Source organism: Aythya fuligula, chromosome 2, assembly GCF_009819795.1.
Source record: "Aythya fuligula isolate bAytFul2 chromosome 2, bAytFul2.pri, whole genome shotgun sequence".
Classification (NCBI taxonomy): domain Eukaryota; kingdom Metazoa; phylum Chordata; class Aves; order Anseriformes; family Anatidae; genus Aythya; species Aythya fuligula.
The window spans coordinates 124,527,930-124,543,527 of NC_045560.1; the positions used below are offsets into that span (position 1 = coordinate 124,527,930).

At 34.7% G+C, this 15,598-nt stretch overlaps 1 protein-coding gene across 2 annotated transcripts in view; it reads left to right on the forward strand.

Annotated features, from left to right (window-relative positions):
• C2H8orf34 (chromosome 2 C8orf34 homolog) overlaps nucleotides 1-15,598 on the forward strand; it is a 172,327-nt gene that overhangs the window by 50,613 nt on the left and 106,116 nt on the right. For both annotated transcript variants that reach the window (XM_032180823.1, XM_032180824.1), the window contains one exon: nucleotides 9,191-9,219. In XM_032180823.1, coding sequence (XP_032036714.1) covers nucleotides 9,191-9,219 — 29 coding nt within the window. The remainder of the gene's footprint in view (nucleotides 1-9,190; nucleotides 9,220-15,598) is intronic.

The following is a 15,598-nucleotide window of genomic DNA, read 5'->3' on the forward strand; positions in this document are numbered from 1 at the left end:
TTGAACGATCAAGTCAATTATTTTGGAGACGCTTTGGTTTATGAAACGACAGGAATATGCTGCATTTTCCTTAAGCGTGTTTCATTTTCTTTGATTGAGAGGCCACTCTTCTTTATTGCCGTACTTCTTCCTTTGCTGATCCTAAATACGAAGTGTCATGCCATTTCACGTGTATGCTCTTCTATTTCCAGCTCTGGCCTGTTTTTCTTTTTAAAAAGAAAACAGGCCAGAGTTGGAAATAGAGTCTCTCCTGCATAGGTGAGGATCTTTCTCATAAATAGACCTCTTAATCCCCACTCTAAGGTTGGAAAGATGCATAATAAGAGATGGAATACAGTGAATAATGTATGTTATGAGTGGGGGGAAATAAGGACTAAATAAGCAAGAGTTTACTTCAAAGCAGGCATGAAGTCTGACTGCTTTGTGAGTACCTTTGCATCTTGTATATGAACAACTAAGGACTTGAGTGCATATTGGACATTTCCAATTACACATGGTAACAGCATTACATGAAATTTAATGGATTCTACTGTGGGATGGGTATGTTTTCATAATTACACATAAACTTTTAACAGAGTTAACCAATGGTTTGTTAGTAATGTTTGGATTCTTGTTGAATCCAGGTGTATATAATTAGGAGGGAAGAAACAAACGTGCTTTGAATTCAATAGGTGTTCTAAGGTCAGAAGAAGGGTAGTAAGTTAACATTAACCAAAGCTATTTGGGAATCCATCCAACTCAGTCTGAGGGAACCCCCAAAATAATGGTACCTAGCTATAGACAATAGAAAAAAGAAGTAGTCTGTATTTCTTAGTTTGGAAGAGGAGTAATCAACAATGAATCAATACATTAGAAAGCCTCCAACAATCTAGTAGGAAATATTGTTGCAAGAGGACCATAAAGAATTGTAGAATCACTGAATGGTTGAGGTTGGAAGGGACCTCTGGAGGTCATCTGGTCCAAGCCCCTGCTCAAGCAGGCCTGCCTAGAGCTAGTTTACCAGGACCACATCTAGATGTCTTTTGAATATCTCCAAGAATGAAAGAGCTCTGAATCCCTCCAGAGTATCTCAGACTGTTACTTCTTATAATGTTAGAGAATCAGCTGCTTTTTATATATAGCCTAAGAAAGACAAGTGTGATCTTATGGGGAGGAGGATAAGCAACAAGAGTAAAACTCTCATAATAACAGTACAACTAGTTCAAAAAAATGATCAGAATATGTTAGCAAACTACTAAAATATGTTCTGTTTATGGATGAACCTGTGAGTACGTGGGATGTGAGAAGATGGATATACACCATGAACTATTTCAGTGTGTTTAGCAGTCTCTGAAACACATTAGGATGGGTTTTTACTAGTAAGATTCTACACTGTAGAAAGTTATTAATGATTTACAGACTACTTATGGAAGATGTACTTTAATGGAATGCCAGTAACATGTATCAGAGACCTCTAAAGTTTCCCATTGAAACGAGATATTTCTGACAATGATACAACTATGAATGCAGCTTGCATGACATCTTACTAGACTTTTATCAGTCACATCTTACAGGTGGCATTGTTTTAAGACTTAATACTTTATTTATTTATTTATTTTTCAGTCATGCATAGCTGTTGGTCTGAAATACACTTTAGTCTGTAAAATGACTTAACCAGTCAGTTGAGAATCTAGCTGTAAATATGTTCTCTTAATTGAACCAAAAAGCTAGTCATCCGTATTCTGTAGAGGCTTTTTTCTTTCTTCTGTTCAGGCTGAACTTTAAAATCATGTTATCCTTGTGTGAGATCAATGTTTGTGATTTATTTTGAGATCGACATTTTTAGATAAGCTCAATCAAACCTTTAAGGAAGATAATTTTATCTCAGTACTGCAGCTGTTATCCAATACTTCTTTTGCTTATAAAATCCTTTTGCTTTTAGTGTGATCTATGAATAATAATAGAAAATAATGATGTTTTTTTGAGATTGAAACAGGAAGAATGTGAACATAATTATTTCTATTCATTTATAAAATAGGGCTTATGTGGCATGGAGATCACCATGACTTCAGTTATAAGTATCTTTTTTCCTACAGATGTTAAATTTTTAATTACCTTTGTTGAGGTATTTGCCATTCTGATCCAATGTGCTGTAAGCTTCAGGAATAGAGTCTCTTCCTGAGTTATAGTGCCTTTTCTGCAACAGTATTTGACTTGGTAAAAAAAAAAAAAAAATCCCTAATGCTATTGTGGAACTGGGACTTGTGTGACTGCCATTTCAGATGTGTTACTTTCTAATCCTTAGATAAAAGTGGTTGGCATTCATGGGGTAGTAGGAAGGTGGGCTCTGTCCTTGGCTACTGGCTGTTTTGGGCTACTCACTTTAACTAACCTACTGCAGTATACACCTTTCTCTGATTATTCTCTTCTGATGTGACCTTGGTTTAGAAAAGTGTCTGGGACATAATATTTGATACTTTCTTTGTATTTTGTTTGTTTTACTGATTCATTTACTGATTCGTTGCTCTCTAATCCTGAAATTTGTATTCTCCATTGGAACCATTCAGGAATTTGGATATAACAATGCTGCATGCCTGGGGCACAAATTCTTTTCCTGGGGATTTTATTATTATTATTATTATTATTATTATTATTATTATTATTATTATTATTATTATTTAAGTTGCCATTGGGAAGAGAGTTTAAACCCATCTTTCCTAGATGACGACTGTACTAACGTATAGTGTGCTGCTTTGCTAGTATTTGGTGCCGTGTAGATGACACTGTTTTCCTTTTTCATGTATGGCTAGATGTTGAAAGGCATTTTGTCCTCACTCAATATGGATACACTGACAGAAATTTTATGCATAGTTTCTTAATAATACATTGATAATTTTATGAATAATTGCTTAATAATATAGTGATATGTGGCATCACTGGCAATAAAAAATTACTGAATTATTACTGGAGGAAATAGGGCTTATTTTGAAAGCTGTAAAGTGACTCAGGGTATGTAAATAATATAAGAATGTCAATTATGTCACTCAATGGCAAATCTATATCTATTACAATATTCCTACATAGAAGAGTCTGAGCTGGTTTGGTTCCTGTGTACGTTTTCCAAATCAGGGGGGAAATGTTTTGTTTGCTGCAACCAGAGCAACCATTTTCTGTCCTTTTTAATCCAAGGATGCTGTGAAATAGGAAATCTCAATATACCTTAACTACTTGATGCAAAAAGGCACAGGAGCAGTAAATGAGTAATTTGCTATCCTGCCAACAGCAGTATGGCAACTGTCTGGTGCATGAAGTTTTGCTGTGGGAAACGAATGTACAGCTGAGATGACTTGACCCACCAGCAAGGGAACATATGCTTCTCCCGATTTGCTGTGAATGGGAGTTAACTGCTGGTCAGTTGATATATGGTGATATGTATTCCTGTGTTCATGCTCAAAGCCGCAGTATTAATAATGGTAGAATAATAATGGAGTTTATTACAGAACCTGTAATGCACTATGAGTTGGACAGTCCAGCTATCTACAAGTTCCCTGGCCTAAACCAATCATAAGAACGAGTTTTCTAAAGTTAGTCAGGATTGCCTTAGGAGGTCTTAGTTCCAAACTCTGTATGTCAAAACCAGAATTCTTTGTTTGCTATGTAGGAAAACTGGCTGTTGGGAGCTCTGTGGCCATCTTCTGGATGTTTAGGAAAATACATAACCTATTTGTAACTCCCACTGGGCAGAATGATGGTATTCTAACATAAATTAAAGTAGTAACATTTTATTTTCTTCTGACTAGGAATGCATTGTGCATTTGGAAAATATGTGTCTTTAAAAAAAAAAAAAAAACACAAAAAACAACAAACAGCTCATTTTTATTGTGTTATTTCTTCCTGTAGTTATTTAAGGAGCACAAATAAAAACAAAAATGGTAGATGTCTCTAAATTTTCACAACTTTTATTCTCATTGGAATACCTGTTCTATAGTTTCAGGTATGTATAGAATATGAAGATATTGCAAGAATTTGAACTAGTATAAAGCTTCTTAGGAATAATACAACAGGAAGGTAATTTAAGACTTGCCATTTCAAAAAGACCCGAACTCATACAGTACCTACTGTTTTGAAAATGAATTTTACGTTATTGAACTTTGAACATCAAAGTCTTAAAATCACTTTCCAAAGAGGAATAATACCACAGAGACATTCTGTACTTCATTATGTACTTCATTAGTTGTATTTGTTACAGGGGAGCAGCAGCAAGTGAAACTGTTCTGCTAAGAACTGCATATGAAAGAGCTAGGCATTTTTAAGGTTCATAGAATTATTAACGATGTGTTTTATGTTTTCTTTTGTTTTTGAAATAAAGTTAATTCCTGATAAACTAGAAATTAAGCAGGATGTCCCAGGAAGAAGGTCTTCATTGTGGAAGATACCCTTTACAAACTGGAAAAAAAAAATCATTATAACATGGTGCAGATACATTTGAGAGGTGGCATTTTCATCAAAGAATGTGCTTTAATGATCACTTTCACTTCTCCATTTTTACTGTTCTGCTGTTTCAAATGTCTTCCATAGGGGTGGAAGATTGGGAACAGAAACCTAAGATATTTGTGAAAGAACAAAGAAGAGTTTTGTACTTGTATGGTCAATTTAATAAACCATGTTTGTTGCTATTTTTTGGTTTTATTGGCTTTTTTGTTTGTTTGTTTTTTTAAAGGCATGATAATCAACCAGTCTAATATTTTAGGTACAAAAAACAAACAAAACATGTAAGTTGCAGCGTTAATACAATGTGATATGTTTTTGGGGAATCTGCTTAATGCAGGCATGATAATACTAAAGTATAAATATAAAGTTGCATTATTATATTACATTGGCTTGTAGATGTGTTTCCTTTAATCCTATTGTGCCAGAACTTTCTTGCAATCAGAAGGTACCTTGTTTTTCCATTTATTTTCAAAAACTATGCTATTGACAAGATGAAAGTGTTTCAGTTAAGACTGGCTGTGCCAGCATGAACAGCCCCACTCCAGATTTGCTGCTGATCGGAGGTGGCAGGGGTTGTGGCTGTGGAGCATTTCTGAAGGACTGTGAAATCATGTTCAGACCAATTACTTTGTTGTTCCAGCACCCTCGTAGCACAGAGAGTCATTACATTCAAAAGTAGAAACAAGTGCCCTGAATCTGTCTGTGTAATTCACTGGACAGCCAAGTGGGCTATGTCCTTGTGAAGCCTGATCAAAATTCAACACCCTTAATTAATTACCAAAGGGAGGATTTTTACAGATATAAAATTGGCAGACAGATAGCTAACTAATTCCCACTGTAAACCATGCCTGTGAACCTAAGCTGATGGTGGCAAGCAAAGCTCTCACCACTTTAATCAGAGTACTGCACTTTTTCATTGCATAAAGTGAAAATGGTGGGACTATTGTGTAGTTGTCAATCACAGTATGATATAAAACTGTAGCAAATGTTGTCTGTGAGAAACAGCTGCTCGGAAAGAAAGGGTAAAGTACACTCCTTTATTTCTGAAGGATTTGCCTTTGACATAAGAAGACTTTCCCCAACAAAGGGAGAAGAACTTTTTCAACAGTCCCCTTCTTATCCACTGCTCAGTCAGTGGCTTTAGGCAGAGCAATGATGAAGCAGCCCTAAAACTTCCATTCTCTACATTCAGCATCACGTAGAGTCAGGCTTTAAATGCTTTAAATTGAAGGAAGTCAGAAACATTTGTTCCTAATAACTTATATTCGTACAAAGCTATTGGATTCAAGCTTGAACAAACTGGGTATGCCAGTCTCTCTGGTATTAGAGTTTTTTGGTGATTTGGATTAAGTTGTTATGAGAAACGGCCCCTTCTCATGGAATATGCTGACCCTTTGTCTCTAGCATTCTGTGATATTTATAATTACATTTTCCTATTTAGACTATATTAAAAGTATTTCTCTTTTCTATTGCATAAAAGCCACATAGAAACAATGGAAATAACTATACCAGGTACAGAGAACATAACCAATTATTTGTTGTCAGATATACAAAATAAAGTGGAAAGAGTGTTGTTTGCAAAACTCTGATCTCAAGATATTAGTAATTATAGGTATCAGAGACAGCAAACATTGTTACTGTTATTTTGTAGAAATTAATGTTTTTTGAAGTTGTCACTGTACTGCTTGAAAATAGTGTAACTGACAGTAACCTATATGACTACCAAAAAGTCAAGTGTGCTACGAGTTAAGAGAGTAATAGAAATCCTAAATACTCTTGTATGATAATTATGAATATCAATTTCTCTAGTTGCTTTTTCCACGATTCTGGATTAAACTGTTTTCCTTTTTGATATTGTGGTAGTATATACAATGAGATTAATTCTGTCTTTCATCCTCAGATTATATTATTTTTTACAGTCATTCCAGGTTTTTACTTGAAGAACCACAGTATGAAAACTGGAGCCTCTATTATTCCACATGCACCCAAAAAATCACCTCACTCTTATGATTTTCTGTCTGCTGCACACAGGAGGAGTGCTGTTCCTCAATTTCAGCAATCACATTTTGTTAGTTTGGCAACTACAAAAGAAAATTTGTAAGAGTGGGCATACACTAACGCAGTAAAATCTTGGGGAAAAAATGAGCAGCTGTTTTAAACCTACCTTTTATGGCTTAATTTATTCTGGTCTCTGCTAGTTGAGTTGTTTTACCAGTAATTAAGAGTTCTGTTAATATTAATGGGGCTTAAGCCATGACATAAAAATCTTTATGACTGGCAGTATGGTAAATCCTACCTCCTATCCTTTTTATTTTCTATTGATTCCACATCAAAGAGAGAGAGGAAAAGGTTTTTCAGGTTTGGTTACATGATTGCAGAGATAAGATTTCTAAATTTTTAAAATCTTATTTTGGTAAGATGCCCTCAGATACTGCTATACATCTACTCTTTTATCTGAGAAATATATTTTGTTTTGCTATCAAGGTAGTGCTTGCAATTTAGAAGAGAGGAAACTTGAGGTGTTTTGGTAAGTTGAATTACCAAGCTTACTCTATCCTCTAAATTCAGAGTAAAAACTTTGGATGTTTCTCACTTTATGTGTTTACATGTAACAGTCAGAGAAGCTAATAGATCTTTTTGGGTGGGGCACATAGTTGTGCATGCATTTTTTTCCAATTTGTCATTCAGTACTTCCAGTAATGATCTTTGATTAGCAAGATAGGCAGTTGAGTAGTGAAAGCATTTGTCTTTTTTTTTTTTTTTTTTTTTTTTGTAAGGAGTCTTGCAAATGACATGGTTACCTTTTGTAGTTTCCTTTGCCATACATGAAAATAAAAATACTTAATCAGTAAGTCAGCACAGGGAAAAATTGCTCCTATTTATTCATAGTTTAAATTCTAGCATCCGTTCTATGCTCTGCAATGAATCTGCTTCTTTTCTCGGTTTACTCCCAGGTTTCAAAGACCAATTCACAGAACATCATCCTCTGTGAAAGCACGTGAAAAGGGCTGTAATTTGAGGAAATAAACTCAAATCAAAACAAAATGAACTGTATTAAAATTATAGGAACTTGCTGAGAAGTTTGTATGTTTGGAGAAAGCATTGTGGTTGTAAAATGAATTGACCGTGGTTGTGCAAAATAAGCCAAATGTGATGGAGAGCTTGTTGATGGGAATCAAGTTTTCAGGGCTGATATAAAGAGAATTTTGAATTACATTTTTTTGCTACCTCCAAGAAAATATTTATCTGCTCTCTAAGTGCCCATACAGTTTTGGGGATTGAAGAAAATAGATTTTATAACACATTAAAGTTCTCTTGAATGATTCAGGTTGGTGCAACCTGCTGATTATACTGTATGGACGTTAGTGTAGTGTCTGGCCTAAATAAAAAACTCAAGTTCTTGAAACATACGAATAGCTGTGAGGGGTGGAACAGTTAGACAAAATGGATCTTGTTCAACGTAATCTACTTTATCTACTTCATATCTCCTTTATCGTCATGGAATGATTGACAGTATTCTGTTAACTCTTTACATATTTCTTATGGGTTGATCAGGTCTTAAAATACTAATTGCAATTCTGTAAACAGTTCACTGTATTTAAAACAAAAATCAATATAAGGAAGTCATCTGAACTCAGAATTAGTAATGTGGAGTTAATGATTAAACCTACAGTAATAAAAGCAAAATTCATATAGTTAAGGTATACCAAATAGTGATGAATAAAAATGTTATGGAAATAAGCTTTTAATGTTGCAATCTTTAGTGCGATTTTAGAAAGAATAATTCTGTTCAGCTGAAACTGCATATTTTGCAATATATCACCAGTTGTGTTCCTTAGAAGATGTCTTGATTACTCAATATGAATTAGAAAACAACTATTAAGTACATGTTCTTTTTATGCATGGGTACTTCCCCTCTATTTTGACTACCTGGAGATGCTTTTCTTTGGTTTTTGAATGGAAGTTCTATGCTGATAATTTTTCTTATCAAACCTCACGGGAACCTGGGAAATGCTTTGCTTTCAATAAATCTGAATTTTCAATGTGATGGTATTAAATGTGTGATTAGTTGATCTCACCTCTTGATGTGACTGAGAGGTAGATATGTCATAAATTCTGAGACCAGCTGTGCATATCTAATTTGCTACAGGACAGTCATAGTTAAGAGAGTTTTCTGACATAATGAAAGCAAACACAGGAAAGGCTCATGCAGAAAGGCATGAGTCATGAAAAACTTTTGCATTGGATTGTGAAATTTTATGAGATTTTACTCTCTTTAAATTCCTTTGGTTTTCATAGAAACACCTTTATGTTGAACCATGGAAAAAGAGAGAAGGGTCATGCCCCTTTGCCCCTGTAATTGTATCATAATACTATGTATTCTGGTCAGGATGAGATTTGCTTAATAACGTGCCCATATTTAAATACTAAATTGATGTTTTAAATTTAGAAAGCAGGTAGAAGTATACTTAAGCTTTACTAGCACCTCTACTGTATCCATTTCCATAGTTTTTTGATAATTCATTTTGACAACATTGCAGCTGAAGAAAGTTAAGAGCGTATTGTTTCTAGGCGATTTCACTAATGCAGCAAAATATGATACATCGAGTGGTACAGAATAATATGGAAACTTTTCAGAGTTAACTTATTTATTGCAGTGAAATGCATTTCTAGAAAGGATGTTTCTAATTTTTTACTTTTTTAATGTTGTTTTTTTCAGGCATTGCTATTTCTGATGAACTTGATAAGGTAAGATTTAGTGTATGCCTGATGAACAGGCAGCTGATTGTGATAATTTTAGGCAATGAGAACTACTTATGCCTGTCCAGGTACATACTCTTCAGTTCTTTTGGGTTCAAAGGAAGCTGGGGTATGGAAAGCTATATGGGTAAGTACTGCATATGTTGATGCATTAAGAGCTTGATCCAGGATGGGCTGTTAATTATGGAAAAAAAAAATCTCACTGAGATTTAAGGGACTCTTAATGAGGCCACGAAAATGCTTTTGATCTTAATATACCATCTTTGCTTAATGTCTGTTGTGTTACTTTAATGGTGTTCTTTTGGAAATATTAAGTTTTGAGTATCTTTAATTCACAAAGTCATATGATTGGGTGACTTTCTCACTGTCAGATATGATTTGAGAAAATATTTAGGAATATTTTCTGATCTGATCACGAATTCACAGGCCATAAAGATCAGTCTTCAATTTCTTGCTGAATTCTCCATACAATAATCTCTTCTGTTTTGACTATTTTGATACGCTACACAGTGAATTTTAATTTTAACTGTAATGAACTCTATGCTGAAAGAGTAATCCAGCTGATTTATCAATGTTCCAAAGGAAACAGAACACATTTTCCTTTCCTATTCTCACCACTGGACAGCAGGACATGTACAGTGCTGAGAATAATAGGTTGTGTTCTTGGTGTCAGAAACTATTACTGTCAGGGAGGTAAGATCAAAAAGCATATAAGGCACAGGAATATTTCCTGATATAAGATACAATTTTTAAAATGTCTTCTCCTGGTAAGATGAGAGTACAATCCTTTTTGACACAAATGCATATGAAATAGCTCCCCTGGGTTCTGCAGGAAGGGCCAGTGAGACAACGTTGATCACTGTTACCATGCAATCATGTGCATGTGAAGCTGCCATTTCAAAACCATGGCCTTTATTTATCATTTTGGCCTTGATCTTGCTCTATCCCATTGCTCATATTAAAAATATAAAAGGAAACTTAAGTTTCCTTCCCACCATTAACTTAATTGTGCTCAGAAGTGATGAGAAAAACATCTAGCAAAGCCTTTCCTTTACAACCCTTTTATTTAAAAGTACTAACAAAGAAGTCATATTAATTTAGCTTTGTTGAAAGAAATATGAAAAGCTGCTTTGAGAGCGTGGGGGATGGGGGAGGACTAGAGCCTGTTATCACATACTTCTCCACTTATAAAGAGAAATTTCTGTTGGATTTTTTTTTTTTTCCAAGGTGATAGATTATTTCTCAAAAAAGTGTGAAGGTTGAGGTGGGGAACATCATCGGTAAATTTCTTCAGGATGTACTCTGAGTGAAGAGTTAATTTTCCTTTCATCACCATATAATTTATTTTTTCGAATTTAAAATTGGAAATATTTTTGTATAAAACTTGATATAACGTTACATGCAGTGAATAGCGCACACTGTCTGACCTTTACAACAACTTTACAATATTACATCTGCTTTAACATCTGTTAAACATCTGAGGACAGGTGATGTGAATGCTCTTGAAATCAAAAATTACTTGGAAAATAAAAAATTTTAAATACAAAACTCTTAACATACTTCCTTTGTGCAGCCCTGCTCAACTGGCTTACAGGATAGATTTACTGAAAATACTTTCTGTCTCCATGGGCTTAAGTGAACTTCAGTACTCTTGTTTTGCCCCTTAAGGATTTTGAATGAACGTAAAGGCTGCACCTGTATGAAGAAGTTAAGCATGGCAAGGACCATTCTGTGAAAGGAAGCAGCCCAGGTTCATGTTGTTAAGCCCTCTGTCCTCCAACAGGGCAGCTACAAGCAGCCTTCCCCCTAGGAATGATCCCTTGCACCTATTAATCCCCAAAGTTTCTTGTGACATGTTTGTAAGAGTGTTATTTGGCTTGGGCCAGAATCAACCAAGGACTGCCTGATAATGGTTTCACAGTATATACAATTTAGTTTGATCTCAACTGAGCATGTTCCTAATCAATGTTTATATTTTGGGTATAAATGTAGCCAAGTTCATTGTAATTCCCTTCCCAGAAGTACATGCTGATACTACAGCTTCCTTATCTGGGCTGCAGCAGCAAGGAATCATTTTTAAAACCACATTCATACCTGGATTTTGGATTAATCATATAACCCTTCAGGTGCATGTGGTAGGTCCCAAACTTGGTATTGGATTCTTTTATACTGTTGGCATTAGTTAGACATCAAGAGAGGCATAAAATTAAGCATCATAATAAATTACTCTATATGCTTTTCCTTGCTTTATTTTTCTGACAGTTGAGAGCATCCTTGCCAATTGGGAAAGAGCCCATAATCCTCTTTAATCTGTGGTTTAAATTATGAGCCAAGAGAAAACAGAGAAAGCTAGTGTATGTTTATCTTTGTTAACATTCAAGGATATGTTTTTTGTAAAAATAATTTCATTCTGGCTGCAATAGCCTTTAGCCACTTTTGTCAGGTGAGTACTTGATCAATATGTCTGGATGATGTAACTCCTCCTCCAAGTAATCCAGTTAATTTGTTTGTTGCTTAGTTACCCAAACATTTGATTTTGGAAAACTAGTTTGCTCTGAATTGCAATCACTGCTCTGTAAGGGCATTTCATTTAAATAGACTCACATCAAATACCTGCTATATTACCTTTGTGCCAGTACTCAGGGTTTTAGACCAAGATAAAAGTAGAGAAAACATGGGCAGACTTAGTCTTTCAGTCGCATCGGAAGCTTTCAGTTTGATAGAGTCTAATAAAATTTCAGAATTTTATTGGCATAATTGCATAAAAAATCCCTAAAACTACTGCATTTAAACCAGATTTATTGTATAGATTTCCTCCTCCTGCATTTCATTTATTTCAGATTTTCAGTTTGGTTTCATTTCTCTTGATGATTCAGCCCACTTCTTACTCTAGGCTGGGGAAGCTGTATAAAATCAGCAACTGACACTGCAAGTACAGTGTGTAAGGAAAGAAAATTAGAAGGGATGTCTTGTGACTCACAGATTTTAGGGCTAAAGTATAGAGTTAATATGTTACAAATTTCTGAATCAACTCACCTTCTTTACTGCTGAACGGAAACAACGCATGAAGGGTGCATTTTTCAAAGATCCTCATAAATGCCAAGAATTTTCTGTAAACAGATAAAGAAATTGAGCTAGAATTTTACCCTTTCTGTGAAATTCTAATTTGGTTAAAACATTCTGGAAAAATGCATTGAGTACACTATGAGTTTGTGTTTTCCCCAGGTCTGTGAGGACTCTAGAAGACCCTACTTCTCTGTAAATCACATAGTAAATTGTAGTATGTGTTGCGTTGTAACATGTCTGCATTGTAAGGTACATTGAGGTAAAATTCAGCCAGGATGCTACAGTGTGTATTTCATGCAGTATGTTTCAAATTTGTATAATTGTTCCCATTTCAGCAATAGTTCTGAGTCAGACCGTGGAAAATAAGGACTCACACCTTTTCATCTTGCCAGTCAGAGACTGACTAAAATAATGACATTATAAAACTATTTAAAGGGGCATAAGGCAAGGTTTATTCATCTTCTGGCTTTTAATTCTCTAAAAGCTTTACAAATATTTTCCAAGAGTTATTCATTTATTTTTATTTTTCTGTGCTGTGTCTAGGGTATGCTTTCTTCTGAGTAGTATTACTACAAATAGTACAGGTTATATTTAACAACTACTCTACGTCATCAAAAAAAAAAAAAAAGAAGTCTGCTCACACCAAAGTTTCCCTCACTGTGGAGGTTTTCTCAAAATCCATATAGGCAATTAGAAATACAGAGCTTTTAAAGTTATGCTTAAGCAAATGGGTACACAGATATTGATATGCTCCCTCATAGGGGCTGCATATCACAAACACATCTCAAGTCAATGTTAGATGAGACTTAGCTTTCCTCCAGTCTTCCTGTCTCCTTATTTCCACATCAAGTAAGCTTGAGGCTGTCAAGTTGGTAGCTACTGATAGGGATGCTAAGTGGATGACACTGGACAGAACCATAAGACAATGGTGCACACCAATGTCACTACCAATCTCTTTATGGGGGAATAAAAATTGGAAATCAGTTAAGATTCTAAGGTTTATATTAAACAAACAAACAAACAAAAAAGAATAAAAACTTGACTGGGAACAGAATGCTTCATCTAAATTGATTAAAGCTTTTGAAATAAGGTGCCAAACAAACGCCTCAGTGTTCTCAATAGAGCTGTCTCTGATTCCCCATTTTCTGTTTTCACTGTGGTTGCTTATGTAGTTGAAAGGAGGAAAATAAATTAGGTCACTGAAACTGTGGTGCACTAATTAACAAGATTCAAAAATGGAAGCAAGGTAATAAAGTGAGGCAAAGCATGACTATGTAATGTAAATTACATTTCTGTTAAGCAGAGTATGAAAGTACTACTTTAATCCATGAAATGTCTAGAGAAGAAATCAGCATAACAAGGACAGACACCGCATTCACGGTTTACTTATTCACATTCTGGTGGTGCAGTGTACAGTGTCTGGAAAAAGTTGCAGTACTGAAAAAAGGCCAATTTTCAGCTGTTCTTCCTTTTTTTGCTTAGGTAACTAACAGCTTCTAACAAGATTGACACTGCCAGTTGTTGCAAAGTTAAACTAGCACAAACCTTTTCTTTTCTTTTCATTTCTTTTCTTTTTTTTTTTTTTTAATTATGTATTCATTATTAGAAATTATCCAAGGGAGAAACGGAAGAGAGAAAATGGCTAGGGTAACAGAAAGAAACTTCAGAAGGGGCCAAATACTTATTACTTACAGAAACTATTGTAGACACCAATAATGAAGGCATTATGTGCAGTGAATTTTTCCTATCTCATAGGCATATGATGGTAGTCACACCTGTTACAGGTTATACCTGTCAAGTGACCTGAGGCCACCATCTACATTAGCTGGCTATGCCACAGCACCAGACAGATACATAAAATATATATTAATAAGAACATAAAATAAAATAAATAAAAAAAGACATCAGTGTTTAGATATCCGAAAACCACTGAAGTCATGGTGTTTTTCTCAGATTTCTGTATCGGCTGTGTTTAATTTTCAGTGGTCATACCTTGCAGAAAATAGGCATAGTGTGAAAAGTAAATTCAGTTGATGGAAAACTCTGGACAGATTAGTATAGAGAGTGCAGTGTGCACTCCACACAGACAATGCAAATTGCAGAAAACAAAATAACAAGAGTGAGTGAGTCAAATCCAGGGGCTATTTTGTCAGATAGAAGCTTTTGGAATTTGGCTGAGCAAGAGTACATCTAGCCAGAGTGGGATATATATTTGTATGAAAGCAGTTTGCACATTTTTTTGTTTTTTGTTTACTTTGTTTAATTTCAGTAAAGACCTCTACTTCAAATGGGCTTTTACCATATCTGTATCAATTAGTAGGAGACTTTAAAATGGTTTGTTTTCAGGAGGATAGGAAAATATGGTTGCTAAGATAACTAATCACTGTCCTGTAGTTTTTCTAGATGTTTCTTGTTTGGGAAGTGTTGTTTTATGGTAGGAATATTTACTGAGATACTGATCTAAGTAACACACCAAAGGATTTGTTTTCCTATTTCTTTCTGTCTTTAGAAGATAGGAATAGACTACATGTATCTCTCTCCTAATTAGGAACACTGTATTTGAAATGTCTTTGCTATACTAGAAGAGTTTATTAAAGCAAAATTAATATTTCTGCTCCATTGTTTCATTATGTCTATTTTTTTGTATCTATGCTCAATGCTTTTTTTTTTTTCCCTTCAGTTTGATTGCACTGTTGTACTTGACCCTTTCTCAACAACCTTTCTCATAACACTGAAAAATGAAATACTCACCATTTCACAACAGTTTTCACATACAATTTTTAGAGACAATTTGTTTTCATTATTCTATATTCCTAATATAAATTCAAAGCGAATCACCACTATTGTTTTGAATATTTCAGTTTCATTTTGCTTGGTTCTAGTAATCCTCTTCAGCTATCTTCTTTCAGTAAGTGGTTAAAAATATGAGTACTAGTTTCAGAAATGCATTTTATTAAAATGTTAATACCATTTTCAGAATTGAAGGATACATTATGTAAATCCCAGCAGGGTTATTTTTAAAATGCCAAATGCAGATGTATTTATCAGTTTTGCATTTATACATCATGCAAATAAGAGAGATGCTATTAATCTACAACAGTCTTTTGGTTGGGATGTTCATTATGCAAGTGACCTCATCTGTTGCTTAGCATAACTGACACCATATGGGTTCTAAGAATTGTGCATTTTTTAAAAATATGTAATTTTTCAATATGAATTGATAAATACCAGATTCCTCCAGTTGATATTGAAAAGCAAGGAGAGGTTTGAGGCACCAGGGTGGGCAAATTTTTCTTGGAAT